Genomic DNA, 19,216 nt, shown 5'->3' with positions numbered 1-19,216 from the left:
TAACAGTTGCTAGAGAAAGTATATTCTGAAAGTAAGGAAATCCTCTTCAGTTTGATTTTACTGCATATATGTTGAGGTCCTTTGTTCTGTCTCATTTCCTCAAAATAATCCAAATAAAGCTCAACAGAAGCACAGGTCATGGCATCATGCCTATATATTTTTTCCAGGTATCCTACAAGAGCTTATTTTAAACTGACTGCTGGCTGGTTGTAGTTTACATTCAGTGTCTATTTTTACATGTCCACTTGAGACTCCTAGTAGGGCTGTGTGAAATTTCAGCAGCCATTTAGTTTCAGAGGTATTTTGGTCCGTTTTGTTTCGGATTCAGTGTTTCAGGCACCAAGACAGAAGGCTCCAAAACATCTCCAAAATGAAACCAAACCACCTGAAATGTTTCGGAGCCAAGCTTACAGGGAAATGGAGACTAAGAAGAGGTAGGGGGAAGAGGTGCAGAAGGACTGCTCTGATATTTACATTTGTAGCTGGCCTGTGTCTGCAAGCTGTCCCTGAAGTCCCTTTCAATCCCAGTGCTCTGGAGGAGGGATGGCAGCCTGCTGACATCCTGCACACAGATCTGGGGGCCCAGGCTTCCCTAGGAGGAGTCTGGCACCAGCTGCAGCAGTGGTGATCTAGACCTCTGGGTGCTCATGGTAGAGTCCCCCTCTCCACACACAGACACACGCCCTCACCAGGGCACTGTGCGCTGTCTGGGAGCTGGGGCTGAGCAGCGTTGGGCTCTGGCTGACAGGTGGAGCTGCCCTAGCTCCCAGACAGTGCAGTTGTGCCCTGACAATCCCCGCTGCCCCCCACTGTTCTACCTTGTGTGGGGGTGCTCTGCCATGAACCCTGGTCACTGCTGCTGCAGCCAGTGAGTGCAGGGCCTTTTTTTTTTTTGGTTTTTTTAAGTGCTGGGACGAGGCTGGGGCTGGGCAAAGCAGCCATGAGGGCTTCTCCTGCAACTCCCCCCACTGGGGTAGGGGTAGGCACAGCAAGAGAAGTTGCAGGAGAACCTGCAGTTGCCCAACTGTGCCTGCTTCTCCCCAGCCAATATGAAACAGCGTCGAAACGCCGAAACAGATTCGGCCAAATCGAAATGGAACAGTGATCCAAAACACCAAAACGAATTGCTGTCTGTCCGAAATGGCCGAATCCAAAACTGAAACGAAACATAGCCATTTTGCACAACCTAACACTTAGAATCAAAATCCTGGGGTTGAAATGGACCTCAGGGGTCATCTGGTCCAAACCCCTGCATGAATCCAGGAACACTAGTCCCAAAACATCCCTATCAAATGCTTATTCAGTCTCTTTCAACCACCAGTGGAGATTCCACACATTCCCTTGCCAGTCTGTTTTATAGCTGTACCATTCTAACAGGAAGTTTTTCTTGAGATTTTTTTTCCTTGCTCACATGATTGCTAGCTAGCAAGAAATCCTTACAACTTCATGTCCATACCTTTGCGGCATAATTCATTTGATGTGTCAAATTCTGTATATAGGCATAAGCTGGCCTATTAGAATACCATGTTCAATATTTGTTTCCTCAAATTGTGTACCTGGTGCTCTGCACTAGGTATGATTAAACAGCTGAAACTGTGGTGCCTGATCAGAGCTGTGATTTGATTACCCAGATGTGTGCAAAGAATGTTTGAATCTATCTATTAAGATGCTGGCTTTTGGGGCTTGTCTCAAATTTGACTCCTGTTTTGGAGCGCTAGCCCTAGTGTACACCTCCATCAAATTTCAAATAATTCTGAATGTGTGTATTAGGTGTGAAACGGCCTGTTCTCAATGTGACATTCTCAGCTGGATGAGAATATGCTCTAGAGATGAATACAGCCTGGACCAGTAGCTCTGACATATGAACTATTCCATTAAACTTAATGGGTGCTCACATCCCCCTGCTCCAACCTTTAGAATTTGGGCTCTAGGTTTTATACTGAAGTTTATTCACTACCATCTGAAATTTACAACTAAGCTCCTGACCCATTTAGTTAAATTTATGTACACCATATATTGAGTTAATTTTCCATTATCTTGGATGAACAATATGCTGTTTACTATTCTGATTAATAAATACTTTTTTATTTTCTTCTTGCAAGGGGACTCCAGCTTTGTTCTTAATTCAGCTGCCTTTCCGTACTAATCTTTTGGAATGCTGTGTAACAGAAGAGAGGTAGGTGTCCCAGAAAAGGATTTATCAAAATGTGCATTTGGGGCGGGGGTGTTATTTGTTTTTAAATAAACTTGCCTTGCTTTGCTCTAGCTTCAATATATTGACTTCAAGGAGGGGTTTTTTCCATTAATTTCAAAGAAATATTGCTTCCCTTTCTGCCCTTTCCCACCAATCAGCAGAGTCTTGTCTGTCATTGTAATTGTTTAATTTTTTTCTTTTAGGTTCTTCACAAATCTAGAAATCCTTGTGAGTTACGTTTTATCTGGTCCTACATCTCCTTTGGCATTCAGTGAGTCTGTGTTCAACATCATTAATGAAAGTGCAAAACAGGTGGAAAATAAGGAGCATCTCTGGAGAATGTGGAGTATTGTAGTTAACCCACTAACTGAATGGATTAATAAGGTATAGTATCATTTCAAGTATTTTTTTATCTAGTGTACAGTGACCTATTAAAGGACCACAGTAGGGAATGAAGCACAGTATGCTCACTTAGCATGCACATTGTCTTAAAACAGATGTAATGTGGCTTAGTCATACGAGTCCAGAGCTACACATACTATTTTGTAGTGTACTGCATGTGCAGTGGGCCTGTCATGCTTTACTTCTGTGCTCCCTAGTGCAGTGCTTTGACAGTATGGGTTGACTTTGTTTAAACTCTCAAACATTTAGTAAAAACTTATTTGGATGTTAATAGTTATATGGACATGTACAATGCAGCTAGTCATTTTAGAATAACGTGCATATTAGGAAGAGATACCGTATAAGTAATGATAATCATTTTCATTATTTTCAAAGTTCTAAATGGAGCTCTAAAGTTAATAAGCATAGTCATTGCTGGTGATTTGCAAGTGATACAGATTGGCAGGATGGTAAATGATGAATGGTGTAGGTTTTATGAGAAGGTAGACTTTTTAAAATCAATGTTTAATATAGTCACTAGTTCCATATGTCAGTGAAGGAGCCCAGAGTTCTTCCTCTGATTTGTGACTCAGCTCTTTACAATCTGGATGCTGGAGGGCTCCTGCAGGTAGAGCAAGAATATTCTGCTTGAGTCAGAGACCTTCTCATCTACAGCAACAGGAGCTCTACTAGACATATTTGGCAAAATGAAGCAGGCTTTCTTATTGGTGTTGGGTAAATTATATTCCATCTAGTTCTCTTATCTAGACATAATGAACTCTTTGCTACAGCTCAAATACGTTGACCTGTCTACCTTCAGTTAAGGTACACTTGGAAGCCAGCTTGGCAGATCATTCAGTGATATAGTAGGGGGCCACCATTTTTGGCAGGAGTGCCACAAAATAAACCCCACACCTGTCCTGAATGCCATTCCAGTCTTTTTCTGTTGTCTGATCAGCTGCTTTTCTTGTTGCTTCTTTCCTGATCTGCAGCCTAGTCTACTACATTATATCACCACCTGATCCCCAGTCTACCACATGCCACATGTGGCACTTCTGGTGATAGTGCCTCTCTACTCAACACTGGTTAGGCCTTAGCTAAAGCATTGTGTGTAGTTTTGACTCCACATTTTAAGAATGTGGAAAGCTTAGAGAGGATCCAGAGGCAGATAACAAAAATGATAGAAGTGTTTGTAAGAAAAGTCATAGGAAGAGAGTTTGAAGGAAACAGACAAGTTCAGCTTATGGAAAAGACACTTAAGGGGTGGGGGATATAATAGCAGTCTTCATATACCTGAAGGGCTGCCATAAAGAGGGAAGACACCTATTTTGCTCTCACCATTGAGAGTAAGACACAGACCAATGACTTGAAATTGCATCAAAGTAGATTTAGAGTGGATGTCTGGAAACATTTCTTCATTGTTAGAATAGTGAGGCAGTGGAATGAATGACTGCCTAGGGAAGTTGTAGGATTTCCATCACGAAGTATTTGAGAAGTTGGACAAGCATTGGTGCAGGGCAGATTTAGAAGTAGGTATGCCTGTGTTCTGCTATGAATATTTCCCATGCTTCTGAGCTTTGCTGGTTGCCACATCGGGCTAGAAGGGAATCTTGTTCCTCTCTTGCTGCTGCGTGTCAGGTTTTATTTATTTATTTATTTATTTTAAAGCCTTCTCCACGCGCATTGGTGTTGGCTGCAGCCAACTCTGGGGGTTGACAGAGGTGTGCCAGTGTTCCTGCTGGCACTTAAATCAGAAGTTACTGACTAGAGGTCTCACCTCTGTGTTCAGGGTCAGATCACCATATTTGAGGAGGAATTTTACCCCTTCTGTAGTGGGGCAGTATTTTTCCAACAACATGGCAGCAGCAGGATGTTGGCAGCTGTCTCCCCCCTGCTCTACCTATAGCAGCTTGGGGTGTGTTTATATCTTGTGTTGTCAGGGTTGATTTGTGTAGTTTTGCTAATAGATTAGACAGTGGATTTGTATAGTATAGTTTGGCTAGAGATGATCCCATCTCAGGTAGGGGGTTGGACTAGATGACCTCCTGAGGTTCTTTCCAGCTTTACTACTCTATGATTTTATGATTTCGTATCAGGTGACTTTTGAGGACTTGTTCAACATTTCAAAATGGGTTTTTACTGAATTCCATCTGAGTCAACAGATGAAGGCTTTGGAAGGAATATTACACTCTTTCTCCTGTGCTGAGATCTCATTTTACTCTCTTGATATAAAAGATAGAAGCTAGGGACAGCCCTTAAGAGGACTATATATCAATGGCCCGCCCCTGTAGGAATCGGATTAGAAAAGCCAAAGCGGCTACTGAACTAAATTTAGCAAGGGGAATCAAGGACAACAAGAAGTCTTTCTTTAGGTACATAGGGAATGGGAAGAAAAATGGGAGTGTGGGGCCATTGCTCAACAACTCAAGACAGCTAGTCACCAGCACTCGGGAGAAAACTGAACTCCTGAATGACTGCTTTGCTTTGGTCTTTCACCGGGCCAAGGGGAAAATCACACCAGCTAGTTTACAGAATGAGCAATCTTCAAATGGCAATCTTCCTACTATTGCCATAGAACTTGTATGCTCAGGTAAAGAAATTGGATGTATATAAGTCAGCAGGACCAGATGAACTTCATCCGAGAGTGCCTGAGGAGCTGGCCGAAGTAATTGTGGAACCCCTGGAGAATCTCTTCCAAAACTTGTGGCACTCTGGGGAGGTCTCTGAGGACTGGAAGAGAGCCAATGTTGTGTCCATCTTCAAGAAGAGGAGGACCTGGGTAGCTATAGGCTGGTGAGTCTAACTTCTATCCGAGGGAATATCCTGGAAAAAAATCATTAAGGAGTCTGCGTGCAATAGGCTTGCAGAAGGTAGGATTCTGAATGACAGCCAGTATAGCTCCGTCATGGGCAGGTCTTGTCTTACCAAACTGATCTCCTTTTACTATCAGGTGACTCGCCACCTGGATAAGAGAGTGGAGGTGACATTGTATACCTTGACTTCCAAAAATCTTTTGGTCTGGTATCCTATGATGTTCTCATGAGAAAATTGGAGGACTGTGGCCGTAACTGTGAGACAGTTAGGGGGTAGGAAGCTGGCTATGGGGTAGGACCCAGAGAGTTCTGTGTGTCACCTTGGCAGGAAGTGGTCAGTGATGTCCCGCAGGGGTCAGTGTTTGGTCTAGTGCTGTTCAACATCTTCAGTGATTTGAATGTGGGGTGAAGAGCTCACTGGCCAAGTTGGGGAAGTGTGGTCACGCTTGAAGACAGGCTGCAGATGCAGGTGGACCAGAACCAGATGAAGTTCAATGTCGAGAAATGTAAGGTGCTCCACCTGGGGACAAACAATGCCCCCTGCACACCTGCAGGCATGGCAACATCAACCTGTCCACTAGTACGAATGAAAGGGACCTGGGAGTAAAAACAGACCACAGTATGAACATGAGCCAGCAGTGTGACTTGGTAGCCAGCAGGGCTAACAATACCCTGGCATACATCAATCGATGCATCTCCAGCAAAGTCAAAGAAGTGATCCTCCTGCTTACTTGGCGTTGGTAAAACCACAGCTGGAGTACTGCATCCAGTTCTGGGCCCCGTACTTCAACAAGGATGTGGTAACGCTTGAGAGAATCCAGAGAAGGGCCTCTGTATGACCAGAGACTTGCGTGGCAAGCCATATGAGGAAAGGCTGGGGGATCTGGAACTCTTTCGCCTGCAAAAAAAAAAAGAGGCAGAGAGGGGACTTGGTAGCACCTTACCGCTACATCCAGAAGCATACATCAAAGGCTTGGTGAACAACTGTTCACCATGGCACCCTTGGGGAAAACTAAGCATAATGGTCACAAGCTCTTGGAAGACTGGTTCGGGCTTAACGTTAGGAAAAACTACTTAACAACTAGGGTGTCCAGGCTGTGGAATAAGCTCCTTCCAGAAGTGGTGCAATTGCCTACCCTGGAAATCTCCAAGAGGAGACTGGACAGTCACCTTTGCTGGGGTCACCTGACCCCAGTTGTCTTTCCTGCTTGGTGCAGGGTGCTGGACCCAATGATATTCTGAGGTCCCTTCCAGCCTGACAATCTGTCAAAAAAAAAAAAAAAAAATCATTGGTCAACTGTCTGTATAGGATCAAACCTTTCCAAACGTTTTTTTCACAAATTGAGACATTTAAAGCTACAGCAATACCAACACAGAGACCATTGCACTGCATATTGGGTTGAGTGAGTGAAACTGTGCCAAGACAGTTGGTGGCAACTTTGCTCTAAGTGATGTCTGCAGGGCAGCACCCTGAAGCTTGGTACATGCCTTTACTGAGTATTAAATGAACATGTGGAAGTATACAGTGCAGATACCGTGGTTGGCAAGGCAGTGCTTCAGTCATGTTTTGCTTTAGTAGGTAGCACCCAAGACGTACCTTTCAGGTATGTGGATGGAGCTTTGGAATTGTGTACGGTGAGAATGTGAGCATGCACAGTAACTCATGAGAGGAGAGAAAAGCTACCAGGAACTGGAGTGCTTTACATTGTTGTCCACCAGCACCTTTGCATCTCCTGCTTTTTTTTCTCCTTTTCATCAGAATTTCATGAAGTATAAGAGGAAGCTGAGGGTTGGGCAGCTTATGCCAACCTTTATCCCTTCAAAACATATGAAGGGGCAGCACAAAGGTGCCCCCTTAAGGTGATGCCAGGCAAAAAGTTTGATCAAAGGCTCAAACTGTATGCACATTCCCAAGGAGAACAGGCATAAGGATATAGTTCAAAAACCTTCAGTTACTGATGTGAATTATATCTTTTTATTTGACCCAAAACTATGAGCTTGGTGCTATTGCCTGTGTTCTTCAGGAGGTCCAACTGAATAATCACAGTTTCTTCTAGGCTTAAAAATCTGAGTGCTTTCTAATGCATTTTGAAAATTTTCTTCACCTCAGTTACCGTTAATGCCAATAATAACTGTTATTCAGGTATTAAAACAAGCTGAAAAGTTAAAAAGTAATAGTTTTAAATGTTTACTTAGCCTTTCTTGTGGACACTAAAAATAAACCAGTTTTTGTTGTGCTTTTAATAAAGTGATAATCAGCCTTAAATTCTAACCTGAATTAGCAAATGAATATCAAAGGTGTACAAAAACTAAGCTATGAGTTAAATTTTGAAGACATGATTTTTAAAAATGATTGTTTAATCATATTTCTTCTTTTAATTTTTTTCAAAAGTTTTCTTAAGGAAAAATAAATAACTGAACAGCTTCTAATAGTCTTTGCAAGTTATTTATCAAATAAATATTTTGTGCTTTATTTTAGAGTAATGAAGTAAATCAGGGTGACGCACTGGAACACAACTTTAATGCTGTTTATAATGCATTATTGCTACCTATAAGTCATATATTCCCTGTTCAGGAATTTCCCCAGGTAAGAAATGAATGCATATCTTCATTTGTATAAAACAGCACTTTTTTCTTATTAGGAGTAAATAGTTGTTACCTACTGTTCCTCTCTCTCATTTAGAAGGCTGTTACACAGAATCTTATTGGATGGAAAGTAGGTTGGTTCCATATCTGAGTTCATTCCTATATACTTATTATTTTACATATGGTTTTTATAAACCAGTTTGTAAGGCTCTCTCTACATGTGGTAGGTATTGTGTAATTAACTGGTTAATTGTGCAGTTGCCTTGAGACTAGGTACTGTGCAAAGTGCTTATCCCACAATAAAGAGCTGTAACCAGCTATAGCTAGACCTTGAAAGTGTGTACTAGTTGCTATCAAGCTGTAATATGCACATGTAGCAGGGTCTGTCCTGCAGCTGGGAGCTCCATCAGCTGACAGGGCTCCCAGCTGTAGGGGTGCACCGTGCTCAGCATGAAACCCCCAGGCCTGAATCCTGGTGATTACAGCTGCCACAGTCCCCCAGCCCCAGGGACATCCCCTGAGCTGAGGGAGATCCCAGCTGTGGGTACTTGTTTTTTGCTGGTACAAGGGGAGCACTTGCACCTGCAATAAGGCATGATGGGATCTAATGCATGATCCCACAGTTGCCACGTCACATGTGCATGGCAGGTGGTTCAAGCGGTGCAGTTGTGTGCATTGCACATTAGAATTCATTGTGCCTCCATCTGCATATGTAGAGGGGGAGTCTAACTGCCAATAAACGAATTCTTTTTTCACTTGCCTGAAAGTCATTGAAAAGAGTACCTTACATTTATATGTATACAGTTTAAAAAGTATATTAAGCTTCATCCTGATATAAAGATTGAAACACAGTGGTCTGACATTAGTTGTGGACTAGTATACAGTAGTCTAAAGGTGACGAGACAAAATAAGGTTTTTTATTTATACACTAAAACCTAGACCTTAAAGCGATGCACTTTTGTTAATAGGCAGATCTTGTTCATGTTTGTGCTTGAAAAAAAATATTAGAAAAGTGTAGGATTCTACTACAAATAGAGAAACATCAGAAAGCAGATGTTAGAAATTGAGTTAACAGGCCCACTAAGCCTTGGACCTCTCACTAGTACCAAAAAAAGAAAGTCTCATAGTTGGCTCATCCTTATATCTACAATGCAGAAATTAGGGGGAAATGTAATCTACTGATGTTTAGTTATAGATTTATAACTTTCTCCTTTTGGTTATTAAAGCCCACTATGAAGTCTCTGTTGCGTACCTGGTCAGACTTATATAGAGTGTTTGCCCGCTGTGCATCTTTAGTGGCAACAGCAGAAGAAAACTTGTGCTGTGAAGAACTTTGTGCCAAAATAATAGCTGGACTAGAACATAAAGATATAGATGTGAGTATAAAGCATAATATTAAATTTATATATTTAAAAAATCCATCTTGTACTGTCTGAAAAAAGCAGAGAAATATCTTTGTCCTGTCTGGCAGCATGCGTTCAATTTATGGTGCCATATAAACCAGCTACACATTTTTTTAATAATATCTTTGTGGCTGGTTTGCCATTTTATAGCGCTGCAAATGTAATGAATGTGTGGCATGTAGCTATTTTGATGCTACTGACATGTTAATTGTGCTGTAAATACAGTATGTACCGAGGGTTGAATTACCAGCAGAGGATGTTTCAGTCCTAGTATGTTACTTTATTCTACTTAGAGAGAAATTTTAAACTGTAAATAGTTAGTGTGTGTGTGTGTGTACACTTACGTGAATACAAGAGGAAGTTTGTTCTTGTGTGTATATGAAGAGGTATATATGAAGAGATCAGAGATATTTAATTTAAATGCATTATTTTTACAGCCCAAATTATTTTGTTTCGGAGCTTACACAAATCAGATGAAGAACACCTAAACTTTTTCATTGAAAAACTAGGATTTAAGAAGCACAGACACACATTTTCCATAATTATGGACTGAAAGATTTAAACACACATTTCTCACATAATTAGTCCAACTAACAACTGGACTGTTTAATTTGTTCATGTTTGCAGTCAAACTGGCAGTTGCTCTTTTTCTTTACTTTAAACTAAATTTACTTTAAACAAAGCCATATTCTTGCTTTAGAGCAAGTATAGGTTAAAAGTAATCGCTCAGTGCACTTCTTAAAAATTAAGCTTTTTATTAGGTGTGGATTAATCATCTGTCCTGAATTTACTTTTATTATTGAAGATCTTGCTGTTATCCTCATGATATTTTTGGCTACATTTTCAGCTTGTGTAAACTGATGAAAACAACACGGAAAATAGCCTCATACCATTATACAGATTCATGGTGAACCCACATTCTGAATCTTGTGTGCAGTTCTGGTCTCCTCATTTCAAAAAAGATGTAGTAGAATTAGAAAAGGTACAGAGAATGGCAACTACAATAATCGGGGGTATGGAGCATTTGCCATACCAGGAGAGAGGGAGGGAAAGATAAGGGAGAGCTGCTGCTGGCTGCCAGGTATGGACACTGCAAGGCAGGGAGTGCAGGGCAGCTGCCCCCCAACCCCTGCCAAGGGAAGGCCATGCAGTGGGCACATAACCCCCACTGCAAAAGAAGGGCAGGGGAGCAGAGCTAGGCTGCTCAAATAACTTGGGCTGCTTGCAGCAGGCAGCCACAACCGTGCACAGAGGTCTGGAGCCCTGACCTGGCTCAGTGGCAGCAGCTCCACACTTGCCTCAGGGAGCACGGTAGGAGGGGTGCTCTGCCTCCAGCCCCTTCCTTGCCATGCACCTGAGGTGAGTGTACAGCCACCGCTGCCACAGAGCCCAGGTTGTTTGCAGCAGGTGGCAGGCAGGCTGCAAACAGTTGTACTGGCGTGGCTCTGTGGCAGCAGAACACTCCTGGGCTCATGGAGTGAAAGAGGTTGGAACTGTGCTGCCCCAGGCTCCTTTCCCACCATGCATGCTCATGCACGTGTGCATCCACCGCCATAGAACTGGCACTGGACACCGGTGCACTGGTTGCAGCCTCACAACAGGGCTTGCAGCCTCTCCACACCTGCTGCAAGCAGCCCTGGCTCTGGCTGTGTCATGCCAAGCAAAATGGCTTCACATGCCATGGTTTGGCACACATGCTGGGGGGGTTGCCAATCCCTGCTCTAAAGCATCCACCTTTGTCACTGTTAGAGACAGGATACTGGGCTAGATGGACCTTGGTCTGACCCAGTATGGCTCTTTGTGTTCTCATGTTCTTTTATTGTTTGACAAAAACTGATTAATCTGGTGCTAATATTTTTTCCCCTTCTGATTTGTATTTCATGATGAATTTGCATCTAAATTTCTACCCATAGTTGCTAGTAGGCTTCTCATATTTTTGCCCTGCTTCTTGTTTCTCTTCCAGTGGCTGAATTTTTTGGTTTTGCTGCTAACTTTTGCTTTTTTTTTTTTCTTCCTTGCCCTTCTTAGAGTTTCTCAATGGTGGATGGCCTCACACACATCATATCAGTTACGGTGGACTGCATCAATTTTGCACCATATGGTACTAAATATCAGCCAAAAAACAGATGTAAGCAAAACCTTTCCAGTGTTGAGGTGGTTCTTTTTTCAAAGGATTAGTTGAAAATTGAAATGATTAAAATTTAAATCTGAATGCCATACAATTCAAAGTCTGTTTTAGGTATATTTTCAAAAACAGAGGCTAAGGCTAAGATTTTTTTTTTAAGTGACTAAAAGTATATATGTTTAGGCTTTTCTGCCTGATTTTTTTTCATAAGTATTGAGTAGCTCCTCCTTAGCTTAATAAAATGTTTCTACATGCTCAGTAAGTAAGAAAAACAATATAAAATGATGTCAATAGCTATTTTTTCCTGTTCAGTGGATTATGGAATCTGTAAGTATTGTTTTAGTTTGATATAATTGAGAGTTCAGTATATTTTTTAAAGCAATGCTTCTTAATCTAAGGCTTTTATTTTGCTAGTAGTTTAAAAATTCCTGCATTTCAGATCCTTTTCTCTTGTTAGTGAAAGACAGCCTAAAAAATAATATTTAATCATTAGTCTGCAGGTTTCAGCATCTAAATTTGTAACATACCATCTGCCTAAATTTTATGCGTTAAGCTATTTAACTGAAAAAAGTTACTGTACACGTAGGTACTTGATATAACATTGATCAGTCTTGTTCCTGAAAAAAATGAAATAATTACTATTATTGCTTTGCCTTTTTTACTGATCCAGAATGCTGTGGTAGTATTGTATTAGAATTATTGATGTGAGTGCAGAATGTGTCAGACAAACATATATATTAGTTGTTCAGTTTCCTAGTCCTGCTTGCAACCATTTGAGTCGGAGAAAATATTGTAAAGGATAATTTTAAGGATGGAACTTATAATTGAAATAATTTTTTGGTACCATAGCCCCTACTATTCTTGCTAAAATTAAACATATGCTTAGTGCCTTATTGTAACCAACTATCTGGAACTACTCAAGGAATTAAATACTGCAAATTGTTTACATTTACTTGTACTTAATTGAAATGTAGCTTTACAGTCTTTACAGGTATGTGTAAGTGTGCTGTATCTCCTGTTTTGTAGAAATTTTCTGGCAGTTCGTGACTATAGGCAAGAATGCATGAATAGCATTTTGGGGTAAATCTAATACAGTTACTATGAAATTATTTTTTCTTTTTGTTGGTTTATTAGATTGTCTGAACTCTTAAGATGATGATGAGTTACTTTAGAAATAAAAATGTGCTGTTGACTCTTTTCTTGGGGAGAAAACTGTCCTAAATTATTGTATGTTAATTTTGTAAGTTAAAGTTTATATTAACGTGACAATATAAAAAAATGCAAAGTGTAAGGTCACCTGTTTTCTAACAGGGAATTTTTTCTCTTAGCCCCACAGACACCAACAGATTGGTCTAAGAAGAAAAGGGAGCCCCTTGGAAAGCTTGCCTCCTTATTTAAACTTCTGGTGATGTTAATAAACTCTTTCCATGTGCTCAGTTCCAAAGAGATCAACTCAGAATCATTAATCTCTGTCGGCAGTTCAATTATTGCTGTTCTTCACAATGTTATCAGTCATGTTTCTTTGCCATCAGTGATCAGAACTATGTTTGCAACTCTATCAAAACCACTGGCAGTATTTTATGAAAAAACAAAGTAAGTATTTCAGGGACTATGATAAGACTTCTAGATACAATAAATACTTTAATATTGCTGCATATTAGTGAAACTTTCTCAGTAGACTGTAGCATGTAATATTTGGAGTCTGTGGATCACTTCTATGTGGTGAGTTGCTAAGTGTCCCAGAACAGAGTAAATCCTTCTGGGTGCAGGAGAGGGGATCTTTTCACTGTCTTAAAGGGAATGAGATTTACTGTTCACCTGAATTCATGGTAAATATTTCATTGGTCTTCTCTATCTCACAAAAAATGGGAGCTAAACTGCAATAACTTGTTTAATTTGGGGGTAAATTTACTGCAGTTTAGGACTGGAGCTGGTAAATTGAAGCTTCAGCAGGCCAGCTAATGTACACCCTATTAAACCTGCATTGTTTGTTTAGTAACCTGCTTTGTTACTGCCCTCTTAAGTACTGTGCTGCACTCTCCCTTTGAAGTGAGACTGTGTAAACAGTTGGAACAACAATTGAGTAATACTAAGTTTCATCTATGATGCTGAGACTGCACAGAGTTCAGTATAGACCCTGCTGCTTCTAGAGCACAGTTTTACTGAGCTTTGCTTTTTGGTACCTAACCTAGTTTAGGTCTTTTTGTTCTTCTCTCTGCAGTGGAGATGTGACCATGATGGAGACTTTGGATTCCAAAACTGGAGTTGCAGTAGTTCCATTTTAAGGCTGTCTTCAGAAAAAATATCTAAAAATAGCTTACTATGTAAACTTCTTAAGTTCTGGTGTTTATGCAATCATAGTATCCCTCCAAATTGAGTATGGGGTGAAGATCCTTATTTCATACTGCTATATCACTTAAATCAAGTAGGTCAAATTCGGTTTCTGCCCTGGGCCAGATCCAACCCAGGGCAAAAGGAAGTGGCTACTGAAGCTCCAGTGGCAACCTAGGGCAGACAGCAGTGAATCCAGCACCTGCCACATGCCCCATGCCAGAGCTGCTGATACTATACTTCCTGATGTTGTATGTGGCAGGGACTAATAGCCATGGGGGTAAGAACATGGCAGTGACAACAAGCAAAGTGGCTGGAAGGCAGCAGGGCTGTGTCAGCCCTCACTCACCCTTCTGTCCCCATTTGCCATATCCAGCAGGGCCTGAGCTTCAGATTTTGCAGGCCACACTTCATCCACATCCCCAATTTCCAGGGGCCCACAGATAGTCTGATGGGCTGACTGGAGCAGCTCCATAGACCAAATCTGGCCTGTGAGGTGTATGTTTGACATCCCTGACTGAAATACAGTAATCTAAATAAGTTGAAAAATTCACTCTTGTAATTTTTGTTTATTGTGACTGTCTTCAACTTTACCGTACTCCAAAATATAAACTGTACATGGTCTGCATAAAATAATATTAAGGAAAATACAAATTTATGTAAGAGGTAATGATTCCTGTGGGTGATATCTTTTATTGGACCAACTGCATGGTTGACATAGACGGAGACAAACTTTTGGGTATCGCAGTATCGTTTTCTGGGATGATACCCAAAAGCTTATATATGTCTACCCAGCCATGCAGTTGGTCCAATAAAAGATGCAAACCAGAAAAATTCTTGCTGCTTGCATGTATATGCTAGAACATCACAGCAACAGCATTATTTCAACACTAATATTACGAGAGGGATTTCTCCCCCCCCTTCTTTTGTAGCATTGAGCAAATCTGTCTTTGTAACTTCTGACTTTCTCTACAATGTATTCTTATTGGAGTTTCTTTAATCTGTGTTAAAATTATATAAGGAATATCCGAAGAAAAAACAAGTTATACGAAAAATCTTAAATTTATATTTCATGCGCTTTTAAGTGCTGCTAAGAATGTTCAATTCAAAGAGATACAGTTGTTTGGAGTACCAGACCTTGAAAAGCTTTACAAGTTTGCTTGTACACTAGACTATTTATATTTGGCTTCTGAAGAAAACCTTAAGATGGAACTAGTACTTTACAGATGATACTGTTCTCATTAATTGACAAAAAATGTGTTTTTTGTCACAAATTTAAAAAAAAGTAGTTTTGTTACAGACTGAAAAACGCAGTGTATTTAAACCGTGGAAAATTGTGTAAACATTTTGAAATATTTGTGCATTGCGCTTTAGTGTTTTGTCAAAAGGAGTTTGTCACCTAAGGTAATCTAGGAGGATCAGTGGTCCCAAACTGTTAAACTGCTGATTTGCCATGCAATGCACTACGGATAACTCTTCGGATAAAGTATTAAATTTGGTTCAGGTGGTGCCAGAGCAATCTTTGAAAAAATATTTGTTAGAGAAGTTCATTTTCAGAGGTGGTATAGTATCAGACCAAGAGGAGCAGAATAATACAGATCTTAGTCTACTAGAAACATGTATATTAGGTCTGTGTTTATTACTACTAATATTTAATTCTCACTCTCATTAGTCGGCTTATGGGCATCATAAGGACTGTAGAAAAGCATTTCTTTGAAAAAAGTTCGTCTGGAAGTTCAAAAACTAGTAAAGGGTTAGTTTCTTAAAATGATGCACAACTTCTGGTAGGTTTAGCTTGTGAGTTTAGAGGGGTAGATTATTTCATTTCCTCTAATATTAAGTAGCAAACTTGTTAGGTTACTTTTGGAAGGTGAACAGGACTAAAAATTAATTTATGCTGGGGTTTTTTCTTCCTTTTACAGGCTTACTGATGTACCCAAAGGCTACAGCAGTCTCAGCCACAAGGTAAATTTACTAGGGAAGATCAAGTCTATGTGACATTTAAACCTGAGGTACTTGCAGTCTGTTTTATGGTATAATGAATTATACTTTTTCTTTAAAAAAAGAAAAAATCTCTCTGAACTATAACTGAAAACTAGCTGGGGGTGGGGAGGAAGAGAAGTAGGAATTCAGTATTAAGCCTCTCTAAATGTACTTTGGATATTTTACTGTTTCTCTGAAACAATCCAGTCTAGCTCATTATGTCACTATACATATCCTGACCCTTGCACTATTTAAAATACCTATTGTCAGAGAGTATTTGATTCAGAGATTACTTATACTTTTATTCCTCCTTATTCTCCAGTTAGAAAAGCTGTTGGCAGAGATCATCCTGTGTTTACAGTCTCACTATACTGGGCCTTATGACAGTCAACTTTTAGAACAGCTTTCTCCACTGCTGCATGTCGTGTTTCTTCATAAGAGTAAACAGATACGCAACCAAAGTGCTCAGTTCTGGAATGCAACATTTGCTAAAGCCGCAGTGTTGACGTACCCTGAAGAATTAAAGTAAGATGCTTTATTTCCCATCCCCTTATTCCCATTTATTGTGTTTTAATTTTGCTACAAAAATAGAAATATTTTACTTGATATAAGTACTGTTGCAGTGACTGCTAGTGTATTTAATATACTTAGAGAAAAACAAGATTTTCTCTAAGTCTTCATTGGTTTATTAAACAGATCTATATTGAGCCAAGCCAAGCAGAAAATTCTACTCTTATTACCTGGTTTTGAAAGTGTTGAGATAGTGGAAGAATCTAGTGGTCCATTTTCTGATATGGTAAGTATCGTATTTTCATTCTGATGAGTGGATTCTGTATAATCTAGCAATTGTTCTAGAGAATGGTAACAAAATCCTCTGGAATTACACTGTGAGATGGGTATATGAAATGAGTTTTCTTCCTATTTTGAGCAATTATTTTCTAAATTAACAGAGAACAAAGGCTGAGCTGGCATTTATCAGTTGATAACCCTAATTTAATTAAGTCCCTTTACTGGCCTGTTCTTTACGAGTATATTCGCAGATATGCTGCATTTTTTTCAAAGTTGTCTGAATTTGAATCTTAAAATAATCTTAGAAATTTCATTTTCTTTGGTTGATACTTCATCCTCATATGCTAACTAGAAATTTTATCTTTAAATAGACAGAAAATTCACAGTGGGATGCAAAGATAAGCGGAATAGAAGTAAAATTGGGTGGAAAACGGGATTCCTTGCTGGCCCAGGCCAGTGAACAAAAAGATAAGATGCCTAATGTTCGCGTCACACCAGCAAAGGTAACATCCATACAGGTAGATGTACTGAAATTGTTCTCTTTATCCTAGAAAGACTAGTACTTTGATAGTCAGATTTTTTTTAGTGGAGCCAGTATGTTGTATCAGGTTACCTGAGTGTGTTTGCATTCCCTGCACCTCTGTGAAGCAAGCCAGCCTATCTATAGAGCTTGCAGGTAGGCTCCCCATACAGATTTTTCTGGTATGGGCGAATTCTCTCACTTCAGAATCAATTGTATACCTTAAGGAAGGCTGGTTGCATGAGTCGTGGAAAAGCAGCAGCAGGATGTTTCCAAACATTATTTGCTTTTTTTGGTTATGAATTGTGGCTATGTACCAAGTTTCTTAATATGAACTGTAGTATAGTTGCATCTGAAACTTGGTATCATGATATTTTGAAAAGCAGTGTCTCAAGCCTCACTATGCTTTCTGTGCTGCCTCATGCATGTGTATAGGGGCACAAAAGACAACAGCCAAGATTCGGCCCCAGTTCCTGCAAGGCAGGTGAGAGATGGTTATATACCATCTATATTAATATCTATTTTAATATATAAAATAATAATATATATTAATAATATTCCTTGAAAGTTCAGGGAGACCTAGGTTCTTATGTCCTCAAGCATTGCTTTTAAGAAATAGCTACCCTTGCTTGATTGATAGGCATTATAAGATCTTAAGTGTGATCTCTGAGAAAACAGCATGTCAAAAACTAGGACAAGTAATTGTTCTATTTGGAATGGTATACCTGAAATAAAGAAACTTCATTAACAATGAGGAATTCCTTTTGTCTTATTTTTAATCCAACTTTTCTTCTCCGTAGTTGAAACTAGAATTTTCATCCTCAAAGCCTAAAAGTGATATACTCTTGGAGGAAGAGAAATCTGCTGATTTTGTATTTATTCCTCCAGAAACAAAAGAGAGGATATTGACGGAACACCAAAAAGAAGTACTTACGACAAAGAGGTTTGTAATTGGTACTGTTTGAAAGGTCTGTTATGTTTATAAATTGGGTATTGTCACCTTAATTTTTTGTTGTTTTTTTCGTGTCTCATATGAATGGAGCATCCTGTGCTACTTCATACAAAATTCAGTGTTACGCTGATAGTTTTCTAGCATATAACAATAGCCTATAAAACTCTGTATGTAAAAGAACCAGACTAATTACTGACTTAAGCTGTAATACATTGTGTGTAAACCCAGGAGTACCAAGTATTACAATCTATTCCCATAATGAAAATTGTAGAATTTCATCCTGTAATTCTTATTTACTACTTTAGCTTAACACAGTAAGATAACTTTTCTTCTAATAGTAATTTGAACTAGAGGTGACTTATTTGGCAATGTGTTATACTTGTGTGTAAACAGCAGTTGCTTCATGTGAACACTAACTGCTAAAACACACTTTAAAGAGGTTGTACTGCAAAAATAACTATACTGTCCTCTCCTGTGTGCTCTTGGGAGCTAAAACTGAATGTTCCAGAGATGAGCTTTAGTTTAATTAGGAAATACCAGACTCTTCACTCTGAACTTACAGACATTTTTGCTGGACAAGTGTCTTAGCCAAAATAGTTTAATTTAAAAATACTTACTGCTACTAGATCTATGCACAAAACATCCTTCATTTTCACCAAGAAAAGAATACATAACAGTTTTCAACTAGTCCTATCTATTGTCCATAAGGCGTGTTGTTGTACAAGGACTGAGGGGTACCGATGGTTGGGTTGATTCAGTATATCTGAAAGCTTTGTGCAGCAGGGCTTCAGAAGAGCATCTACAGCAAAGTTAAAGGTGATTCCACCTTTTTTATACTTGCTGCACTACTGTGCCTGCTGATGTTCTTCTCCCATTTTAAAACAGCTGAATCGAGTGCTTGAAAAATGAATGGTTCTTTTGAAGATTTGATAATTCAGTCCATTTACAGATTTTTTTTTTTGTTGTTGAAATATCTGTGTTGGCACTTATCATCTATCTTCTTAGACCTTATAAACCCAAAGCCAAACCTACCTTTTGTTTATTCCAGAATTGGCATTCCTGCCATGTACAATAATCTGGATGCATCCCAAGATACGACCTTATTTTCTCAATACAGTCAGAGCCAAGAAGATTCTTTG

The 19,216-nt window shown here is 39.6% G+C and overlaps 1 protein-coding gene across 3 annotated transcripts in view; it reads left to right on the top strand.

Moving 5' to 3' along the window:
• Positions 1-19,216, top strand: part of RIF1 (replication timing regulatory factor 1) — a 66,002-nt gene that overhangs the window by 31,294 nt on the left and 15,492 nt on the right. For 2 of the 3 annotated variants that reach the window (XM_090045760.1, XM_090045758.1), the window contains exons 16-27: positions 2,103-2,176; positions 2,398-2,578; positions 7,868-7,975; positions 9,201-9,350; positions 11,406-11,505; positions 12,831-13,095; positions 15,756-15,798; positions 16,139-16,341; positions 16,513-16,612; positions 16,977-17,123; positions 17,926-18,068; positions 19,126-19,215. In XM_090045760.1, coding sequence (XP_089901886.1) covers positions 2,103-2,176; positions 2,398-2,578; positions 7,868-7,975; positions 9,201-9,350; positions 11,406-11,505; positions 12,831-13,095; positions 15,756-15,798; positions 16,139-16,341; positions 16,513-16,612; positions 16,977-17,123; positions 17,926-18,068; positions 19,126-19,215 — 1,604 coding nt within the window. The remainder of the gene's footprint in view (positions 1-2,102; positions 2,177-2,397; positions 2,579-7,867; positions 7,976-9,200; positions 9,351-11,405; positions 11,506-12,830; positions 13,096-15,755; positions 15,799-16,138; positions 16,342-16,512; positions 16,613-16,976; positions 17,124-17,925; positions 18,069-19,125; position 19,216) is intronic. The other variant, XM_090045759.1, reaches the window with a different exon arrangement.

This window comes from Crocodylus siamensis, chromosome 4 (assembly GCF_052110815.1).
Source record: "Crocodylus siamensis isolate JL-2025a chromosome 4, ASM5211081v1, whole genome shotgun sequence".
NCBI lineage: Eukaryota > Metazoa > Chordata > Crocodylia > Crocodylidae > Crocodylus > Crocodylus siamensis.
The sequence above is the reverse complement of the archived record's forward strand: the minus strand, read 5'-3'. Positions and strand labels throughout refer to the sequence as shown.